Source organism: Perognathus longimembris, chromosome 17 (genome assembly GCF_023159225.1).
Source record: "Perognathus longimembris pacificus isolate PPM17 chromosome 17, ASM2315922v1, whole genome shotgun sequence".
Classification (NCBI taxonomy): domain Eukaryota; kingdom Metazoa; phylum Chordata; class Mammalia; order Rodentia; family Heteromyidae; genus Perognathus; species Perognathus longimembris.
Genome location: NC_063177.1, coordinates 24052995 through 24075010, shown reverse-complemented (window position 1 = coordinate 24075010; position 22016 = coordinate 24052995). Strand labels below are relative to the sequence as shown.

At 40.0% G+C, this 22016-nt stretch overlaps 1 protein-coding gene across 2 annotated transcripts in view; it reads right to left on the bottom strand.

Moving 5' to 3' along the window:
• Positions 1–21756, bottom strand: part of Ap2b1 (adaptor related protein complex 2 subunit beta 1) — a 106361-nt gene extending 84605 nt beyond the window's left edge. For both annotated transcript variants that reach the window (XM_048367145.1, XM_048367146.1), the window contains exons 1-4: positions 21603–21756; positions 14154–14213; positions 9757–9862; positions 3752–3887 (exon numbers count right to left, since the gene is read on the bottom strand). In XM_048367145.1, coding sequence (XP_048223102.1) covers positions 3752–3887; positions 9757–9862; positions 14154–14190 — 279 coding nt within the window. In that variant the 5' untranslated portion in view covers positions 14191–14213; positions 21603–21756. The remainder of the gene's footprint in view (positions 1–3751; positions 3888–9756; positions 9863–14153; positions 14214–21602) is intronic.
• Positions 21757–22016: the final 260 nt, after the last annotated feature.

The following is a 22016-nucleotide window of genomic DNA, read 5'->3' as shown; positions in this document are numbered from 1 at the left end:
AACATAATAACAGGCAATAACAAAAATACCTCTCTGAGCCAGGCACCAATGGCTCACACCTGTAATCCTAGCTACTCTGGACGCTGAGATCTGAGGATAGTGTTTTGAAGCCAGCCCAGGAAGGAAAGAGACTCTTACCCTCCAATAAACTACTCAGAAAAAGAAAGAAGTGGTGCTTTGGCTCAAGTGGTAGAGCACTAGCCTTAAGTACAAAGACACTCAGGATAGCACCCATGTCCTGAGCTCAAGCTCCAGTACCAATCAGGAGGAAAGAAAACCAAAAAAGCCCTTTCTGTATGATTTTTAAAGACTGAGGGCTGGGAATATGGCCTAGTGGTATAGTGCTTGCCTCGCATACATGAAGCCCTGGCTTCAATTCTTCAGCACCACATATATAGAAAAAGTGGGAAGTGGCTCTGTGACTCAAGTGCTAGCCTTGAGCAAAAAATGAAGCCAGGGACAGTGCCCACGCCCTGAGTTCAAGCCCCAGGACCAGCAAAAAACAAAACAAGACTGATTACAAAACACATTATTTCATGGCTTCAGCAGCATGGAAATAGAATGAGTATTTGAAAATTTCTTTTATTTTTTTTTCCACAGAGAATCCAATTGTTTGTTTTATTTTGAGTAAAGAAAAGAGAAGCTTTTGCTTGGACTAGAAGAAACTCAGTCGTAAGTTTGGGATGTGTATTCAAACTACACATGCAATGAGGACAATATTACGCTAATGCAATTGATGTGCTGTTGCTATTGTCTACTGTTTGTCTATTATTAACAATTATAAACAGAGCAGTGCAACTAGTATTTGGAACAATTCTTCTAGTGTTACAGTGTCAGGCACATTTAAAAGCATGATGGCATAAACTGAAATTCCAGCCACTTGGGAGCAATCACAGTACTGAGGTCACCCCAGGCAAAAAGTTAGCAAGACTCCATGTCAACCAACAAGCCAGTATCTACAAATTCAATGCAATACCCATTAATATCCCAACACCATTCTTTAATGAAATAGAGGAAGCAATCCAGAAATTCATATGGAACAATAAAAGACCTAGAATAGCAAAAACACTCCTAAGCAGAAAGAACAGTGCTGGAGGAATTACAATACCCAACTTCAAGCTGTATTATAAAGCTATAGTAATAAAAACAGCTTGGTATTGGCACCGGAACAGGCCTGAAGACCAATGGAACAGAATTGAAGACCCAGAATTGAACCCACAGAACTACGCCTACTTAATCTTTGATAAAGGAGCTAAAACAATAGTATGGAAGAAAGATAGCCTCTTTAACAAGTGGTGCTGGCAAAACTGGCTCAACACATGCAACAAACTAAAACTAGATCCTTATATATCACCCTGCACCAAAATCAATTCCAAATGGATTAAAGACCTTGAAATCAAAACAGGCACCCTGAAAACACTAAAGGAAGAAGTAGGAGAAACACTTGGGCTCCTTGGCACAGGACAGAACTTACTTAACAAAGACCCTGAAAGGCTACAAATCAAAGAAAGGTTGGACAAATGGGACTGCATCAAACTGCAGAGCTTCTGCTCGGCAAAGGACATAGCTCTCAAGATAAACAGAAAGCCCACAGACTGGGAGAAGATCTTTACCGGACATTCAACAGACAAAGGCCTCATCTCTAAAATATATGCAGAACTAAAAAAATTACCTTCTTCCAAAACAAAACCGCAAAGAACCAATAGCCCCCTCATCAAGTGGGCTAAAGACCTACAAAGAAACTTCTCTGATGAGGAAATGAGAATGGCCAAGAGACATATGAAAAAATGCTCTACATCACTGGCCATAAAGGAAATGCAAATCAAAACAACATTGAGATTCCATCTCACCCCAGCAAGAATGTCATATATCAAGAAAACTAATAATAACAATTGTTGGAGGGGATGTGGCCAAAAGGGAACCCTACTTCATTGTTGGTGAGAATGTAAACTGGTTCAGCCACTCTGGCAAGCAGTATGGAGATTCCTCAGAAGGCTCAATATAGAACTCCCCTATGACCCAGCAGCCCCACTTTTGGGTATCTATCCAAAAGCCCACAAACAAAATCACAGTAATGCCACCAGCACAACAATGTTCATCGCAGCACAATTTGTCATAGCGAGAATCTGGAACCAACCCAGATGCCCCTCCATAGACGAATGGATCAGGAAATTGTGGTACATATACACAATGGAATTTTATGCCTCTATCAGAAAGAATGACATTGTTCCATTAGTAAGGAAATGGAAGGACTTGGAAAAAGTTATACTAAGTGAAGTGAGCCAGACCCAAAGAAACATGGACTCTATGGCCTCCCTTATTGGGAATAATTAGTACAGGTTTAGGCAAGCCATAGCAGAGCATCACAAGACCCAACAGCTATACCCTTATGAACACATAAGATGATGCTAAGTGAAATGAACTCCATGTTATGGAAACAATTGTTATATCACAGTTGTAACTACTTTCAATGTCCTATGTGTATGTGTAGTTTCTATTATTGAGGATGTTCTTGTATCACCTTCCTATGGTTGTACCTACACTATCTCTGTAATCTTATCTGAGTATATTGGAAACCGTGTTTACTGGTATTGGAAGTAGGAAATTCAAAGGGAATACCAAATTTGAGAGACACAGGGTAAAAAAAGAGAAATAACTACAAAAGCAATACTTGCGAAACTGTTTGGTGTAAGTGAACTGAACACCTGGGGGGGGGGGGAGGGAAAGGGGGGGGAAGGAGGGGGGCATGAGAGACAAGGTAACAAACAGTACAAGAAATGTATCCAATGCCTAACGTATGAAACTGTAACCTCTCTGTACATCAGTTTGATAATAAAAATTTGAAAAAAAAAAAAAAAAACCAACAAGCCAGGAATGGCGGCATACATACTCCTATAATTGGAGCTGTGGATAGCACTGATAGGAGAACTGAAATCTCAGGCCAGCTCCAGACAAAAAAACAATCAACCAACTATAACCACAAGACCCTACTGAAAAGCTAGGTGGTAGAGCACTTGCCAAGAAGGTGCAAACCCCTAAGTTCATACCTCAGTACCACAAAGAGGATATGGGGGAAATTATCTGACTCTGACACATGTAAGGAAGAAACAATAGGTTTATCTACCAAGAAAGAGAATAGGGACCAGAGAAGTAGCTAGAAAGTATAGAAACACATAAAAATATAAGTTAATCATTAGTATGTGAGTAACATTTAAAACTGCATGAAATTTGTTAACTACTCCCTCTACTTGAAAATTTCAAATATTTTTTTAAATCATTAAATCAAACAAAAGTAATACCTTCAGCTTTTAAGTCAAAAGCCTAATTTTTACAAGGATGCAGCCTTGGGAAACTAATGATATACCCAACCTTTGTCAGTCTTGGAAGGTATCAACAATGAGGTTTCACCTGGATTTCTTCTATCCATCTGGCAAAGATGCATGCACCAAATCCCACAGACGGTTCACCATATGGTTTGAAGTTCCGTAGTTGACACACACTGGCAAATAGATGACTTTAAACATGACACTGCTACTCACTGCCAGTCCTTCACTACAGATCTTCTAAGCACAGGTGGCTCATACCTATAACCCTAGCTGCTCAAGAGGTATATATAGCACTAGCCTTGAGTAAGAGTATATGGCCCTGCCTTCAGGCCTTGGTACTGTTGGGTACTGTTGTGCATGCACACACAGACACACAGACACACACACACACAGTTATCTGAGGTAGAGGTCCTTGAATATGTTACCTTCACAAAGCTGTTAACAGCCATGATAGCCATGTCTGGCTGACTCTTGGCGTAGTTCATCAAGTAGAGATAGACAAGCTTCTTTAGTTCCAGGTTGTCAGTCTGCATACAGTTCACTACATCTGGAAAGAGAGAGCTGAGGACAGAAAGAGACAAAGTAAAAGGGGGCTGGTGCCAGATGTTAGAAACATTCTTAAAAAATAATTTGATATGTGGAAATAAATTCCTAAGATAAAAGTACAGTTCCAAGGTCTCAAATAGGGGTTGTTCCTTTATTCTTTTTCTCTTCTCTCCCTCCCTTCTCTTCCTCTCTTCCTTCCTTTCTTTTTGTTTTAGAGTTACTAGGGATAAAATCCAGGGCCACATTGCAAACCCTATATCATTTTAAAATAAATTCTGCACATCATATCACTTCATCTATTAATATTTCAGTGTACATCTTTAGGAATCTTTTAGAAAAATCATTGCATGGGCTGGGAATATGGCCTAGTGGCAAGAGTGCCTGACTTGTATACATGAAGCCCTGGGTTCGATTCCCCAGCACCACATATATAGAAAATGGCCAGAAGTGGCGCTGTGGCTCAAGTGGCAAAGTGCTAGCCTTGAGCAAAGAGAAGCCAGGGACAGTGCTCAGGCCCTGAGTCCAAGGCCCAGGACTGGCAAAAAAAAAAAAAAAGAAAAGAAAAGAAAAATCATTACATTATCACACAAAAAAATACCAATTCAGTCAAATGAAGTCTTTAAGTACTTATGGCAGTTACACTTCTCCATGCTCATATTTGCCTATCCTTGACCAGTAGAAACTTAGTTCCTGTGTTCTTGTGCTGTGACCCTGAATTTTCAATCATTTGTTTTCTCAGATAACATGACACCTCATCCAGACTCAAGTCGACCGTTCTAATCCGAGATCTGCGACCAGCCTAAAAAACATCTTGATTCCCTTTTAGTGGGATTTACTTTTCTTTAACATTGCACATTGATATGTACTGAGATTTTATAATAATCAAATATAAACATAGTCTATTCTGTTCCCAAGTACTAGTCATTTCATTATTTAACTTCTGTAGGTCACAAAGGAGAAATTTCTTTCCATTCACAAACAACATCATTAGCTTGGAAGCACTGATCTTGCTGGATTTTAAAGTGTAAGCTATATTTTTGTTTGTTTGGGGGTTTTAAAAAACTTTTTTTTGTCTTTTCTTTTTTGCTACAGAGGACTGGACCCAGAATGTTGCACTTGCTGGGCAAGCACTTTGCTGCTGAACTACATCCTAGCCCTAAACTCTACTTTTTAGGTTTTGTTTTGTTTTTTGCCAGTCCTGTGGCTTGAACTCAGAGCCTGGGCACTGTCCCTGGCTTCTTTTTGCTCAAGGCTAGCACTCTACCACTAGAGCCACAGTGCCATTTCTGTATGTTTCTATATATGTGGTACTGAGGAATCGAACCCAGGGCTTCATGTATACGAGGCGAGCACTTTACCACTAGGCCATATTCCCAGTCCTAAACTCTATTTTTTTTAATGTAGACCAACTATAATTTTATGGAAAGTAAATTAACCACCCCTGAAGGTTTTATTAGAATATATTATATTATTAGAATATATTATTAGAATATATATTATCTTTCCTTCTACACTAGAACATCAGTATATTTCTCTAGATAAGTAAAAGAATGACTGAAATAACTGATCACATCATACAACTTTTGTATATACACAAAAATAGGGTACAGAAATAAATTTACAAAAGGGAAGCAGATTGCAAATTCAATCCATCACATCTCCAATGAACCACAAACTTCTCTTTTGGAAGGGAACAAGTTATTAGTTTAGGCATACCTAGTGAGATCTCATGCACATCTAGATACATTTTAAACCCTTTCCTAAATTGAGTTTGCTTTCCATTTTCTAGAATAGCCCATGTGCAAAAGGGCTGTAAAACCAGAAAATAAATGTCAAACATTAATAGTAAATTGGCTAGAGACTAAGTAATGCCAACAACCTACACAGATCAATAAGATCAGGCTGGGTGGGTATGGAAATGCCCATCTGTAACCCCAGCAATTAGGAGGCACTTGAGAGCATTAAACTAATCTGAGCTAGTCTCAAAAAAAAAAAAAAAAAAAAAGCAAAAGATGGGAGAGGAAAAGAGAGAAGAGGAGGAATAGGAGGAGGAAGATCATAAGTAGGTAGACTACAGCCTGTGGGCCAGATTTTTTGTACAAACCACGAGCTAAAAGTACTTTTTTTTTCAGACGAGCATGTACAACTGATGACAGGAAATACTAGTTATAAACCTCAGTCAAACAAAATGTTTTCTCTTGCTAAACAAGAATCACATTGTTTTCATTGGTAGACTTGTAATACAATACCTTAATCATTATTACATGAATTTCATGAAGAAATTTCTTGAGCCAGGGACTAGTGGCTCATACCTATAATCCTCACTACTCAGGAAGCTGCGATCTAAGGACTGAGGTTCAAAGTCAGCCTGGATAGGAAAGCCTGTATGTTTCTTATCTCCAATTAACCACCCAAAATCTGGAAGTGGAGCTGTGGTTCAAAGTGCTAGAGCAGTAGTAACCTTGAGCAAAAAAGCTGAGACTACATCTATACTCTGAATTCAAGCCCCCAGGCCTGGTTACAGAAATGCCTATATAAATAATCCTCTGCTTTGCTTCTTGAAAACTGTATGCTGTAACCATGTGATCCATTCTGCTAGCCTTTGCTTTGCTTCTTGATCTGCTAACTCCAAGTATTTACTATTTATTGGTCCCTACCTGAGAACCAAATATCCCTTATAGGCTAACAGATGGAACAGAACAGTTATCCACACCCACCTCAGAACAACAACACCTGTATTTTTGTTGGTTTGTGTTTTTGTGGGGTTTTTTGCCAGTCCTGGGGCTTGAACTCAGGGCCTGAGCACTGTCCCTGGCTTCTTTTTGCTCAAGGCTAGCACTCTACCTCTTGAGCCACAGCGCCACTTCCAGCTTTTTTTTTTTAATAATTATTTATTGTCAGAGTGATGTACAGAGAGGTTACAGTTTCATACATAAGGTAGTGGGGACATTTCTTGTATAATTTTTTACCTCCTTCCTCATTACCTCCCACCCCCTCCCCCTTTTCCTCTCCCCCCATGAGCTGTTCAGTTGGTTTACATCAAATGGTTTTGTAAGTATTGCTTTTGGAGTCATTTGTCTTTTTATCCTTTATCTTTCAATTTTGATATTCTCTTTCCCTTCCCTAGTTCTAATACCAGTATATACAGTATCCAGTCAGATGAGATACAGTGATAGCACGGGGACAACCACAGGAAGGGAATACAAGAGGAAGTACTCTACCACTAGGCCATATTCCCAGCCCAGTCATATCTGGGCTTCCTGTTTAGTTATGAAAACAGTTCTCTCCTTTTGGATCTCAGAATCTTTTTTTTTTTTTTTTTTTTTTTTTGGCCAGTCCTGGGGCTTGGACTCAGGGCCTGAGCACTGTCCCTGGCTTCTTTTTTTTGTTCAAGGCTAGCACTCTGCCACTTGAGCCACAGCGCCTCTTCTGGCCATTTTCTGTATATGTGGTGCTGGGGAATCGAACCCAGGGCCTCACGTATACGAGGCAAGCACTCTTGCCACTAGGCCATATCCCCAGCCCCTCTCAGAATCTTTTTACACTTAAAAATTGCTGAGATCCTAGAGAATTTTTGTTCATATGTGCTATAATAAAGGAACTAGATGTGAAAATTTTTCTTCTTTTTAGTACACAAGTGGTAATTCTTTACAAGTTATAGTGAGCAATCATTCTGAAACTCCATCAATACTTGATTGCATTAAAAATCTATACATTATCATGCATTTTGAATAGATCTGTTACTGCATAATTCTGTGATAATTTACAGATCTTTTACTGCATCTGTGTGATACGGGCAGTGGTCCACAGCAACACACTGAACAACACTGAGCTATGCAGAGCTTCACAATATTGACCCATTTCACTGAGTATCAACAAATAACTACATTATTTCACTACCTATTTCAGTAGATAGGTGCTCAAGTTTCAAGAAATTGACAAGCTCAATGATGAGAGATACAAGGTTAACAAAATCCTGATTTTATATTTATCTTTTAAAATCAGAACAAGTATTGTGTGACCACTCAAGGAAATTCTAAGATGAACTGGACGCAGCAACAGCTCCCCTCTTGGGTTTAGCTATTTTTCACAAAAATCCAGGCCTGAATTGCTCTCATTCACACAGTGCCTGCAGTATTTCATCTCTTAGCCTTGGCACCCTTAATTATTCTTCCTCTCAGGCTACATTTGCCACAGGCCAACTTCTGAAGGTCTAGGCCTTGCCACTACAGGACTGCACAATGTGTGCATCTTACAATGTGTGCATCCCCTTTTCCACATTTCAAAGACCAAGGAGCTCTAATGTTTACTTTGAAGTTCAAAATGTATCTGTCAACATTTCTCCTTCGAAGTAACAGTTCATTTTGAGCAAATGTCCCCAAAATACCACTATCTGATCAAACATCAGCTATCATTCTTTCACATAAGAAGGGTATTTACAATTCAATTAATAACATAGGGCTTTTTTCTTAATCACCATCCTTTATAATACAAATAAGCTCTATGCATAATTCCCATTTCATCATCACAGTATATTAAAAAAGAGCTGTACTCAAGGTTCAAATTTTTATGGGTTGAAGAATAGTACTGGGCTTTGACTCAAGCCTTACACTTGTTAGGCAAGTGTTCTACCACTTGAACCATGCACCCATCCCTTAATCACTCTGGTTACTTTTCAGATAAGATCTGTAGCTTATGGTTAGGGTCAACCTAAGTAGGCCATCCTGTCTCCATAGCTAGGATTATAGACCTGTGGCCACACCAGGCTTGAACTGGGTCTTTTTGCCTGAGCTGGCCTCAGGTCATGATTCTTCTGATATATATCTCTTGAGTAGCTGGAATTATAGGCATGAACCACCACCATGTTTGGCCCAAAGTTCAAGTTTTAAGAAAATAAATGTATAATGTGTTATGAAAGACAGTGGTGGTGAAAAAACATAGTGACTAATGACCAATTCCACTGCTTTGGTTTACACTGGAGACACTGGCAATTTTATGCTCCATTGCTTCACTTCATCAGTGTAAACATTAATATAAGGAAAAGGATAAGTAATATGTAAGTATCATAAATAAACAACTTAAGACCCCAGGGACCCTGGGAAAACATCTCAAGGGCCTATATACAGTCCCTACTTATTTCCAAATGTGTTGTTATAAAAATGAACAAGAAAATAAGACCTAATGAATTTTGTAAGCACTGATTTTCATCTTTAATTCAACAAGTAAATGTAGAATTATAAAGCTGCAGGCACTGGCTTAAGCCAATATTATGCGAGCTTTTACTTTTCAGTATAGTTTTGTTTTTTGGTGTCAGTCCTGGGGCTTGAACTCAAGGCCTGGACACTATCCCTGAGCTTCTTTTTGCTCAAGGCTAGCATTCTACCACTTGAGCCACAGCGCTTCTTCCAGCTTTTTGTTTATGTGGTGCTGAGAAATCAAAACCAGGGCTTCATGCATGCTAGGCAAGCACTCTACCACTGAACCACATTCCCAGCCCTTCAGTATAGTTTTATCATCTTCTAAAACTATCTCATGCAACATATTTGTAACTGTACCAGCTCTCAGATTTTATGCTAGGTCTGAATGCAAAAAAATCAGTGTTCAGCAAACAAAACACTTAAATCAGAGCATTTATATAAAAGCACTACACTACCTGAGGATACTTCCACAGAAACTAACTTTTTATAGGTTTTGAGACCGGCTGTGATGCCCAAGTAGTGCCCCAACTCTTGGGTTCAAGGAATCTTCCTGCCTCAGCCTGTGGAAAAGCTAAGACTACAAGCATGCATTACTGCCCCACAAGTCTATGATTTTAAAGTACAATTAATAAAGGACCTAAAAGGAGTATCTCTAAAGCGAGCAATGATGGAGTGACTGCTCTTACCTCACATCTTTCCCCACAGTCATAGCAGCAATGACTTTCTTCACAGCTTCCTTCCTCTTTTCTTTCTTTTCATTATTGAGTTCAGCTTTTAATTCAAAGATTTCCCCTACAAAAGATGAGAGGAAGTGGGTGAGGTCCCAGGACAGAATACTAAATGATGCATTATGCAGTAACACCAGGAGAACAAGGCAGAAACTGAAATAAATTATTAAAAAGTTATGGAGCCAGGGGCTGGTGGCTCACACCTGTAATCCTAACTACTCACTTCAGTGGCTGAGATCTGCAGATTGCAATTCAAAGCCAGCCCGGGCAGGAAAATCTGTGAGACTCTCTCCAATTAACCACCAGAAAACCAGAATTGGCACTATGGCTCAAAGTGGTAGAGCACTAGCCTTGAACAAAGAGCTTAGGAGCAGCACCTAGGCCCTGAGTTCAAGCCCCATGTCTGACAAAAAAAAAAAAAAAGTTATGGGTTAGGTAAACTTCAGAGCATTAGAATGGAAACTGATAAGGTTACCACCAAAAAGCTTAAAAAAATAAAAACCTTTTAAATTACAGTTTTAATGTACAGTGTAGATGTTTAGGACCCGTAAGAGTAGAAAAAAGCAAATTTCATATATTGAACTATAAAGAACTATAATAAGGAGAGAATACTGAGGGATAATCTCCCAGCAAAATTTTAAGGTCCTAAGAACAAAGTAAACGTAGTAGGGAACAGGTTTAGAAATCTCTATTTGTCTCATCTTCTTTCTTTCTCTTTCTTTCTTTCTTTTGCCAATACTGGGGCTTGAATTCAGGGGATGGGCACTATCTTTTAGCTTTTTTGCTCAAAGCTGGTGTTCTACTACTTGATCCATACCTTCACTTCTGGCTTTTTGGTGGTTAATTGGAGATGAATCTCACAGCCATTCGAAGGCTGGCTTCGAAATATGATCCTCAGATCTCAGCCTTCTGAGTAGTTAAGATTACAGGCATGAGCCACAAGTGCTCAGCTATCTCTTGAATCCAGATGTTCAAAACTTGGCCAAACATTCATACTGCCCGATAAATACTTAAGGACAACAATATATATGCTCCACTAAGAACATCAAGGAGATCTCTTCCATGAATCCTTGTACTAATTAGTACTCTAATAAGTTTATAGTCTTAAAAATATTTGTAGTTTTAAGTAGTTGTAAAAAGGAGTTGCCATTCAACAATGGAGTTTATGAATACAATGCATTTATTTCACCCCTTTTGACATTCTCACCCATCTCCAAACCCAAGCCAAGGTTATAATCTTTAAGGTCTCATCTATTTAATCAATGTACCAAAAATAATTATGAAGCTGGGCACTGGTGGCTCATGTCTTTAATCGTAGCGAAGCAAGAGGCTGAGACCTGAGGATTGTTGTTCAAAGCCAACCCCGGGGCAGGAAAGCCTGTGAGAGGTTTTTTTTTAATCAGTCCTGGGGCTTGAACTCAGGACCTGAGCACTGTCCCCGGCTGCTTTTTGCTCAAGGCTAGCACTCTACCTCTTGAGCCACTGCACCACTCCCAGAGTTTTCTGTTTATGTGGTGCTGAGAAATCAAACCCAGGGCTTCATGTATGCAAGGCAAGCACTTTACCACTAGGCCATATTTCCAGTCCTTCTGTGAAGCTTTTATCTTCAATTAACCACCAAAAAACCAGAAACGGAGCTATGGCTCAAAATGGTAGAGCTCTAGCCTTGAGCAAAAGAGTTCAGGGACAGTGTCCAGACCTTAAGTTCAAGTCCCACGACCGACAAAAAAAAAAAAAAAAAAAAAAAAAAAACAGAATAATTATGGGGGCTGGGAATATGGCCTAGTGGTAGAGTGCTTGCCTCGCATACATGAAGCCCTGAGGAGCACCACATATATAAAAAAAAGCCAGAAGTGGCGCTGTGGCTCAAGTGGTAGAGTGCTAGGAAGCCAGGGACAGTGCTCAGGCCCTGAATCCAAGCCCCAGGACTGGCCAAAAAAAAAAAAAAAATAGTACAGAGCAGAGTTCTTTCTTTCACTCTTTCTTTCTCTCTCTCTCTCTCTTTTTACCTTCCTGTTTATGTGGTGCTGAGGAATTGAACCTAGGGCTTTATGCATGCTAGGCTCTACCGCTAAGCCACATTCCCAGCCCAGAGCAGTTATTTCTTTTTTTTTTTTTTTTTTTTTTTTGGCCAGTCCTGGGGCTTGGACTCAGGGCCTGAGCACTGTCCCTGGCTTCTTCTTGCTCAAGGCTAGCACTCTGCCACTTGAGCCACAGCGCCACTTCTGGCCGTTTTCTGTATATGTGGTGCTAGGGAATCGAACCCAGGGCCTCATGTATACGAGGCAAGCACTCTTGCCACTAGGCCATATCCCCAGCCCTAGAGCAGTTATTTCTAAAAGCATAATCCTGACTTACTGTTCAGACCCAGTACTATAAAATGCCAGAAGCTTCCCACTTACTTAAAAGCCCACCTACTTCAAGATGCTGGTGTCAAAACTGTTTTTCAAAGAAAGGAGGAAGGGAAGACTGGTCTCCAGGTTTTACCCAGACCTCATTCACCAGTATGAATGCACACAAAGACACTCAGCACTAACTACAAAAGCTTGTTTCATCAATATCCATCCCTAAAAGACAAGCAAAATGCTACAAAATCTATTTCATTTAATGAACAGCTGCAAAATAGCACAGCTGGGCCTTCAGAGTCATTTACCTCTTTAACAAGTCCTATGCTGCCAAATCCAGCTCTTAGGGCTCCCATTACTGACTTCTGGAAACAATAAAAGACAAACAGCACGGTTCAGAAAGTCTGAACTGTGAATAGCAGCAGGAGCTGCAGAATGAAAACAGGATGTAGCTGGAATTATTTCAGTACTGAGCATACATTTAAGGAATATGTTCCAGTGGCAGTTCTGGTGGGTGTTGCAGGAAGTAAAAAGAACACAGTCTATCCATTTTTAAAACATGGTATTTATCTAGCAGTGACTCAATCTTTAAGTCTCAAATTTTTATGAATAAATTTAAAAAAGGTCAGCTCAGCTCTGGTGGCTCCTGCCTGCTACCCTAGCTACTCAGGAAGCTGAGATCTGAGGATCACAGTTCAAAGCAGTTCAAAGCCAACCTCAGGCAGGAAAGTCTGTGAGACTCTTTTCTCCAACTAACTACCAGAAAACTGAAAGTGGAGCTGTGGCTCAAAGTGGATTAGAGCACTATCCTTGAGTTGAAGAGCCCAGGGACAGTGCCCAGGCCCAGAGTTCAAGCCCTGGGACCAACAAAATAATAGTAATAAAATAAATTTTAAAAGGTCATTTTCCTGCCAGACGGGCTTTGAACCTTGATCCTCAGATCTCAGCCTTCTGAGAAGCTAGGATTACAAATGTGAGCCACCAGATAGTCTTATTATTATTATTAGTATTCACTGATCATGATCACTTGCCAGTGGGGACCACTTCAAGTTTCAGTGCTCTTTGGTATGTCCCATCATTTGAGAACTTATGAGATAATCGTGTCCAGCCTGTACATTTCCTCAACCAACCTTAGAAGTTATTTCTCCAAGAAATTCTGGTTCCTTTTAGTGAAAAATGGTATTTGGAAACTAAGATTTGTGTAGTAGGAATCCCCTATATCTATTCTGACTTGGATGAAATTAGGCTATTTAATCAGAAACTTCAACATTAAGATGTACATAGATGCTCAATATTTATAGACCAGTGAAACATAGATGTGTAGTATGTAAAATATGCTAATCATGGAGACAACTGTACCAGTGAATACTACAAGAAGATAAATTTGGGGCCAGAGAATTTGAAATATAGCCATGGAGGAGAGGAGAAAACATATATTTGAGAAGTAAGCCGAGTTATTAAAGAACAAGAGGAAAACAAGAAAAGCAGTCAGTGTCATTCCCAGAATACATCAGTAATTATGAGGCTTACTGAATACAAAAATCACATAATACAACAGCTCAGCTAAGGGTACAGTATACTAAGAATAACTAAGCTCATCTGTCTTTGATTGGAAGGGCGAACCAGATCTCTACAAATTAGCTAATTAGGAATAATTTTACAGAAGAGGACAAGTAACAGGTTTGACTATCCCAAGATGAATCCCTTATTCTAGAGCCTATATGCATATGTAAAAACTAATCTTACATCTTGGTCACAAAAATGAAGGCAGTAAAAAAGATAAAAATTATTGCTGATGAATGGAACACTTGCCTAGCATATATGAAGTCTCCAGCACTGCAGAACAAATGAACACTCTAAACTGTAAAAACTTAAATATACTTACCTGTAGAATTTATAGCATATCTGAAATAGTCAGGAACATTCTCCATGGGGCAATTTTTGAAAAATATTAAAATATGTGATAAAATTATAAAATATTAAAATATGTGATAAAATTATACTACTTACCCTTTTTATTGGTGGTGAAGTATTTGGAGTCAGTCATGATTTTGGATCTTTAATGTGCACCTAAAACAAGAGAAAAGAATGTCTTTATCCCAATTATGTATATGTATATCCAGTAAGGCATCTGATTCCCTCCCTCCCTCCCTCCCTCCCTCCCTTCCTTTCTCTTTCTTTCTTTTTTTGCCAGCCCTGGGGCTTGAACTCAATACCTAGGCACTGTCTCAGAGCTTCTATTGCTCAAGACTAGCACTCTACCACATGCACCACAGCACCATTTTTTCTGTTTATGTGGTAGTGAGGAATTGAACCCAGGACTTCATGCATGCTAGGCAAGCATTCTACCACTAAGCCACATTCCCAGCCCCTTTATAAATTTTTAAAACATTCAGTTGTATCAAAATGCATTCCACAAAACACATACAAAAATTCAGTTAGCATAAAAAATATTTCTATTTAAGAATTTCTGCATTCAAAAATGAGTAGCTTTTTCCGACCACCAATACTGGCAATTCATACATAGAAAATAAAAGATAAACCTCCAGCCTCTGGGAACAAACAGGAGCAAAGTCTAAAGGCCAAATAAAACGCTATACTAATTCCATGCAGTATTATGGAATTCTGATTTTTTTCTTTTTCCTCTTTTCTTTTTCAATCAGTCCTGGGGCTTAAATTCAGGGTTTGGGTGCTGTCCCTAGGCTATTTTGCTCAACCCTAGAGCTCTAGCATTTTAAGCCACAGCACCACTTTTCTGGTGGTTAATTAGAGATGGGAGTCTCATAGACTTTCCTGCCCAAACTGGCTTTGAAGCATGATCCTTAGATCTCAGCCTCCTGAGTAGTTAGTATTACAGGCATGATTCACCAGTGCCCGGCTGGCTTGCTTTGTGATTTTTCTCTGCTATTATCTCTCCAAGGGCAAAAGTTATAATTCTTTGTAAAACACTTTCAACTATTCACCCAAACATTTAAGGTAAGAAAAAAGTTGTTTAGAAGATCTTTCCCAAACTGTACTCCCAATTTGGACCCAAACTATACCAAGATCCTCTATCAAAGAAAGACAGGGCATCAGGTGAGGGAGATTTATAATTAGATATAGATCTCAACCTCAACCCTAATTCTCCTGCCTTAATTCTCAGGAGAATTTACTCTGTGGATTTATGTCTCTACTACTTAAATAAACAAAATGAAGATAAAATGCACTGCTTACATTTCCCACCCCGAAATCATGAGACAATGTTTTGGACTTTGTCCAAAGTACTTAACTCTTTAAATACATTCAATTTTCATTAAATAATATTTCTCTGCACTAAAAAATGTGTATCTTCTCAATTGCCACCATCATTAATAATGCTTCTTACCAATTTTCAGGCGCGATATCTGGCAGTCATTACTATCATGTCAATATAACTTAAGCAAAAATCTAATGGCAAACTCACAAATTCAGCTGGTGCTGCTGGCTCCTGCTTAAAAACCTAACTACTGGGGCTGGGAATATGGCCTAGTGGCAACAGTGCTTGCCTCGTATACCTGAAGCCCTGGGTTCAATTCCCCAGCACCACATATAGAGAAAATGGCCAGAAGTGGCGCTGTTGCTCAAGTGGCAGAGTGCTAGCCTTGTGCTAGCCTTGAGCAAAAGAAGCCAGGGACAGTGCTCAGGCCCTGAGTCCAAGCCCAGGACTGGCCAAAAAAAAAAAAAAAAACCTAACTACTTAGTAAGATGAGACCTACATGGAGCCAGCTTGGGGCAGACAAATCTGTGAGATTCTTATCTCCTATAAACCAGAAGAAAAAAAAAAAGGCAGAAACTGGGAGCGTGGCACAAGTAGTAGCCCTCCAGCCACATGCTAAGCAAGAGCATACGACCAAGTTCAAGTCATAAGGACATACACACACACACACACACACACACACGTGTGCAAACTCAAATGAAAACACATTTGACAATAATAAATATGGATGAGAGGGGAAAAAGGACCTCCAACTAGCAAAAAAATAAAGATCATTGTAATTAAAGGGAAAAAGAGCCAAACCTAAAATATGAAATTAATCTGCTTTAAAATGATCTTTATGATATGCTTCTTGTAAAATCTAATGGAAAGAAGATTAATTTGCTATCTTTCAGCCAACCATTTATTATTTATGGTCTGGATCCTAATACAATAGTTTTGGTTTGGTTTTTTTTTTGGGGGGGTGGGGGGGTGTCATGGAGCTTGAACTCAGGGCCTGGACACTATCCCTGAGCTTTTTCACTCAAGGCTAACACTCTACCACATTGAGCCACAGAGCCACTTCTGGTTTTCTGGGGTTAACCGGAGGTAAGAGTTTCACAGATTTTCCTGTCCGAGCTGACTTTGAACCACAATTCTCAAATCTCAGCTTCCTGAGTAACTGGAATAACAGGTGTGAGCCATCAGTACCTGACTAATACAATAGTTCTTTAAGTTGTATCATAACCTTTCTAAGTTACCTTCTTAGAAGAAATGTACCAAAACCATGACTGACTCCAAGTGCTTCACAACCTATGATTTTATATCATTATAAAATATAGAAATTTGGGCTGGGAATACAGCTTACTGGTAGAGTGCTTGCCTCATATACATGAAGCCCTGGGTTCGACTCCTCAGCTCCACATATAGAGAAATGGCCAGAAGTGGTTCTGTGGCTCAAGTGGTAGAGTGCTAGCCTTGAGCAAAAAGAAGCCAGAGACAGTGCTCAGGCCCTGAGATCAAGCCCCAGGACAGGCAAAAAAAATTTTTTTTAATTATATAAATGTCTGTCCTGAGGGAGAAGGTAACAAGTTGAACAAGAAATGCACTCACTGCTTTATGTATGAAACTGTAACCCTCTGTATATCACTTTGACAATAAATAAGTAAATATTTAAAAAAAGTCTGTCCTGGTATTAGTTATAATTAAAGTTAATCTGTAACAGAGATTTGCCTTATACAACATTTTCATAATGCCTCTGTGGCAAAACTTCAAAAAGTACTATAATCACTTAATCCATTCACATTGTAAACTAAATATGGAGTAGACTCATGGAAGAAATCTTCATAGAAAAAAGACTTGGAATAAGCCTGAAATCATCTATGAATTTACATATGCAAGCTGAAAAGCCAATATATAGAAATGATTATTAGAGCCTGAGGAGAAAACATTTTAAATCCTACAACATCATCAAAACTTTTAAAACTTCCTTTGGATTTAAAGACAAATTTTTATTTGAAAATTCACCCAGTTTCACCAAAAATGCATAGAATTATTCTGTTCTCTAAAGTTTTCATACATATACCCACATTAAATTCTTTTTTTAAGTGCCGTTTTATTTGCAAAATCCCTTTTTTTTTTTTTTTTTTTTTTTTTTTTTTGCCAGTCCTGGGGCTTGGGACTTGGCCTGAGCACTGTCCCTGTCTTTTTTTTTTTTTTTTTTTTTTGCTCAAGGCTAGCACTCTTAAGCCACAGCGCCACTTCTGGCCTTTTCTATATATGTGGTGCTGAGGAATCAAACCCAGGGCTTCATGTATGAGGGTAAACACTCTACCACTAGGCCATATTCCCAGCCCCCTCCCCCCATTAAATTCTCAACAGGAATTTCCATCACATTCTCTTAAATAATAACCTAGTCTTAAGTCATGACTTTATTAGTGGTCACTCTATTCATTTCATTGTCTCTTCTAACAAATTTCAGTGTTAAAGCATATATTTGTACTGTTTCGTTATAAGAATTTTATCTTAGGCTGGGAATATGACCTAGTGGCAAGAGTGTTTGCCTCTATACATGATTCCCCAGCACCACATATATAGAAAATGACCAGCAGTGGCGCTGTGGCTCAAGTGGCAGAGTGCTAGCCTTGAGCAAAAAGAAGCCAGGGACAGTGTGCAGGCTCTGAGTCGAAGGCCCAGGACTGGCAAAAATAAATAAACAAATAATAAAATATATCTTAAAAAAAAGAATTTTATCTTAGAGAATAATGTACCAAACCCCAAAATATTAGGGAAAAGAGGAGGATCAAGTATCTCTAGAAGTCGAAAACACAGGTCCTAAACCAAGACCCTCTTTCAAGAAAACAGACCCAGGGCTGGGGATATGGCCTAGTGGCAAGAGTTCTTGCCTTGTATACATGAGGCCCTGAGTTCGATTTCCCAGCACCACATATATAGAAAATGGCCAGAAGTGGCACTGTGGCTCAAGTGGCAGAGTGCTAGCCTTGAGCAAAAAGAAGCCAGGGACAGTGCTCAGGCCCTGAGTCCAAGCCCCAGGACTGGCAAAAAAAAAAAAAAAAAATTAAAAAAAAAAAAAAACAGACCCAGCTACTTGGCAGGCTGAGGCAAGAAGAGTGTAATTTCAAAGTCAGCCTGGGGTAATGTATTTAGATCTTTTCTAAAGTAAATAAAAATGAAGAATTGAGGATGCAGCTCAGTGACATGAGCTCAGTGCCCAGTTTATGAGATGGCTCATAGTTTGTCTCATAGTTTCTTTTAAAGATAGCCAGAGACACACAGGGGCAGGCAGGTAGGGAATGTAACTCAGGGGTAAGAGAACTTGCATAGCAGGCTAAAGACCTTGGTGGGTTGATCTCCAGTATCCCTGCCCCCGGCAAGACGCAAAAAATAAAAGAGAGGAAAACATAACTGTTAGCTGACACCAAGGAAAACAATTTATAAAGAAATATTCCCTATCTATGTTGTCAGAGAAACATTTTAACAAGTTAGTCTCTGCCTTAAGCCAGAAGAATCAATGCATAGTAATCCTTGCTACTCAGGAGGCTGAGATCTGAGGATCAGAGTTCAAAGCCAGCCCAAGTAGGAAAGTCCATGAGACTCATATCCAATTACCACCAAAAAGGTAGAAGTGGAGATGTGGCTCAAATGGTAGAGCTCCAGCTGTGAGTGAAAAATGCAAAAGGCCCTGAGTTCAAGCCCCAGTACAGGAACAAAACAAAAAAAAAAAATTAAGGCTCTAAGTAAATAAAAACAAGAGAAAATGGTTACACACTGTGAATGCCCTAAAGGCCACTGAAATTTTCACCTTAAAATAGTTATTAAAATGCCATCTCGAAAAACTTCATATATTTTTAAAATAAAGTATACCCAATCACTTGCCAGATATGATCTTAGCCAGATGCTCCACATATAGGAAGGTAAAAATCAATGCCTTAACTAGAAGGGACAGAAAACATAGCCAGGATGAGGCTGAAGAAAAATAATTTGCTGGGAAAAATTATTCTCATAGTACCTGCCTAGCTAGCACTTAGTTCCTGAACCCTAGGAGGACCTGAATGCAAACCTCCTATACCATCAAAGAAAAATCAAATACTAATAATTTACTGAAGCGCCTCAAGAATAAAAGTTCTTCTGAGAGAGAAGGGAAGTAATGTTCCTCAGAAGAGCCTAGAATAAAAATAAAGTTGTAATAGAATTTGAACTCCACTACCTTTCTGATCAAACCCAAACCCGGAAAGTCACTCATTGCAGTTCTGACTGATGGTATTATGTACTAGGGACATTGTTAAACAATAAAGCTGCCCCAGGCAAAGCACATAATCACTCTTACTTGTCCTAGCCCAAAGTGTGATGTCACCATATTTCACAGAAGAGCTACCTACACAGGATTATATATCTAGATTTAACATAACCTAGTTTCTGCCAAATATAGGTTGTGGAAGTCCCTCCTCTCCTTCAATTCCCCCCTCCCTCCAGCTCCCCAACGAGAAACAAGATTAATAGCTTAATAATACAACTTCAGAAAAAAACTATTAAGATCTTAATTTCAAATAACTCTGGGAAATTGTCTGTCTTTCCATATAAACTCATCTTTACACAGTTCGGTGTCATACTGAAAAACTGACCAAAGTCAGGCAAATAGTAAAGCCACCTCTTATTACAAGTCTTAGAGGTGCTAAGCTCATCTTCATTCAAATATTCAGTTAAAAAAAAAAAGACCATAGAAATCATGAAAGATTGGAGAGCTAAAACCACCTGACTTTTATTTAAGTATGACTAATTTGTTAATATAGTATCATTCAGAAAAAAAGGCTCAGCAGTTTTACATCCAACTGAATGAAATACCAAGACACTGCCTGAGAAGACTATTCTGTCTACATACTCTGTGTCCACTGAGTTCAAACCTGTGCCTCAATCACAATTAAAATAGTGATCTTTTTTTTAAAAGAAGAGAACCTGCTTGAGTCTCTTAGAATGCTCATTTTATGTTAATTTTACCATCCAACTTCCAAGGAGGCTGTTTGCAGGACACTATCCTTTCTGATTTTCCAGGAGTTCTAGCTGTTAAGGTACCTGCAAATGGCTCTCACCTTGCCACCAGCTTAGTCATCACTGGAAAGTGTTACTTGATTTCTTGTACAGCTGCTTTGTATTATTACTTTGTAAGTGCACCCTAAGGCTAAGAGAGCTGTACAAGAAAGGTAATTAATAATTTAAATTGTTCCACATTGACACCACCTTCTTTCTTAGTCATCCAATCTTTCTGAGCTAGTAACATTTTCTTTACTCTTCCTTTTAAACCACAACCGCTACAAGAATGTTAGGCAGTTACAAAGCGTTTTTCTTCCAAAATGTCAAAAGTTTAATGAAGGGGGAGGCCACATTTCCCACTGCTTCTTTAAGAAGCCAAGTTGAGTGACTTCAATAAAAGCCAAATTGAGAACAGTCTTGAAAACAAACCAGCACACATTCTCTGAACGCGAGAAGAATTCGCAAATAACAGGAAATTCTAGTGTTCTTTGTTTGTTTGTTTGTTTGTTTTACTTCTAGTAGAATCTACAGCCTTTCCCAAACTAGACTGCTCCTGCAAGACCAGGAGGGGAGTGGGGGAGGAAGAAGACGAAAAAGACTTCCTCCACTCACAACAGGTCAATTATGGAGGTTCGTTCTGGCCTGGCTCGAGGTGTCAAGGAAGTCCTCTTCCTTCCCCCAGATGGTCAGAAACTCTCGGGGTGTATTCTTCATCCCCTCCCCCCTCCACCAGGTGGGAAGGAGAGAGGGGTGCTTCAAAACCCCAAGGGCCTGCGGGGACAAAGGCTTGGGGACCCCCTTTTCCCTTCTGCTCGCTGGCCACCTCCCTGTCTCTCGGGAAGCGCGCCGAAAGGGGAAGGGCTGCCCCCGGCCTCGACTCCGGCCTCGACCCGCCACACCCCTGGCCTCCGCCCTCCGGCCGAAAGCTCGGACGCGGAAGCCTCTCTCACTCCCAAAGCCCCCCAGTTCCCTGCGGACACACCAGAGCACGCCCGCCCAGCTCCCACCCCGAGGGTCGGCTGCGTGAAGAGCCCTGCCAACCTTTCTCCTCACAACCGTTACCCCGACGGTGCCTCCATCCTCAACCGTCTCGCTTCCCCGGATCCACCCCCGCCCGGTCAGCGGCCCGGCCCGACTGGGGTTCCCCTGCTTTCACATTAATTAGGGACACACCCAAAAAACAGCGGCTCGAAACTCACCTGAGGCGAGGGCGAGGTGGCGGCAGCAGTCAGAGAGCACAGCCAGGGAGCGGTTGTAATGGTTTCCTGCCCGTCACGATTCTTTCTTTAGGTCTCCACTGCGCAAAACCCAATTTGCCAGGCACAAAGATGGTGGGCCGGAAACCTTGACGTCAGAGAGCCTCGTCGCGCGACGTCATCGAGGTGCGCGGGAGAACCAGTAGGCGGTTGCCTTGGAGATGAAGGAAAGGTTTCCTTGGATTAGGGGCCAAGGCCTGGACACCTGAGCCTCAAAAGATGATCAAGGGAACAATTCTCTGGATTTGTTTCCTCGCAGAAGCAAGTTCTTTTCCAAACTTAAATACATGGAGGGTAAACTATCTTGTTCCTTTCTTTAAAACAAATTATCCTGGCAGGCTCAGAGTCCCTCAGTGA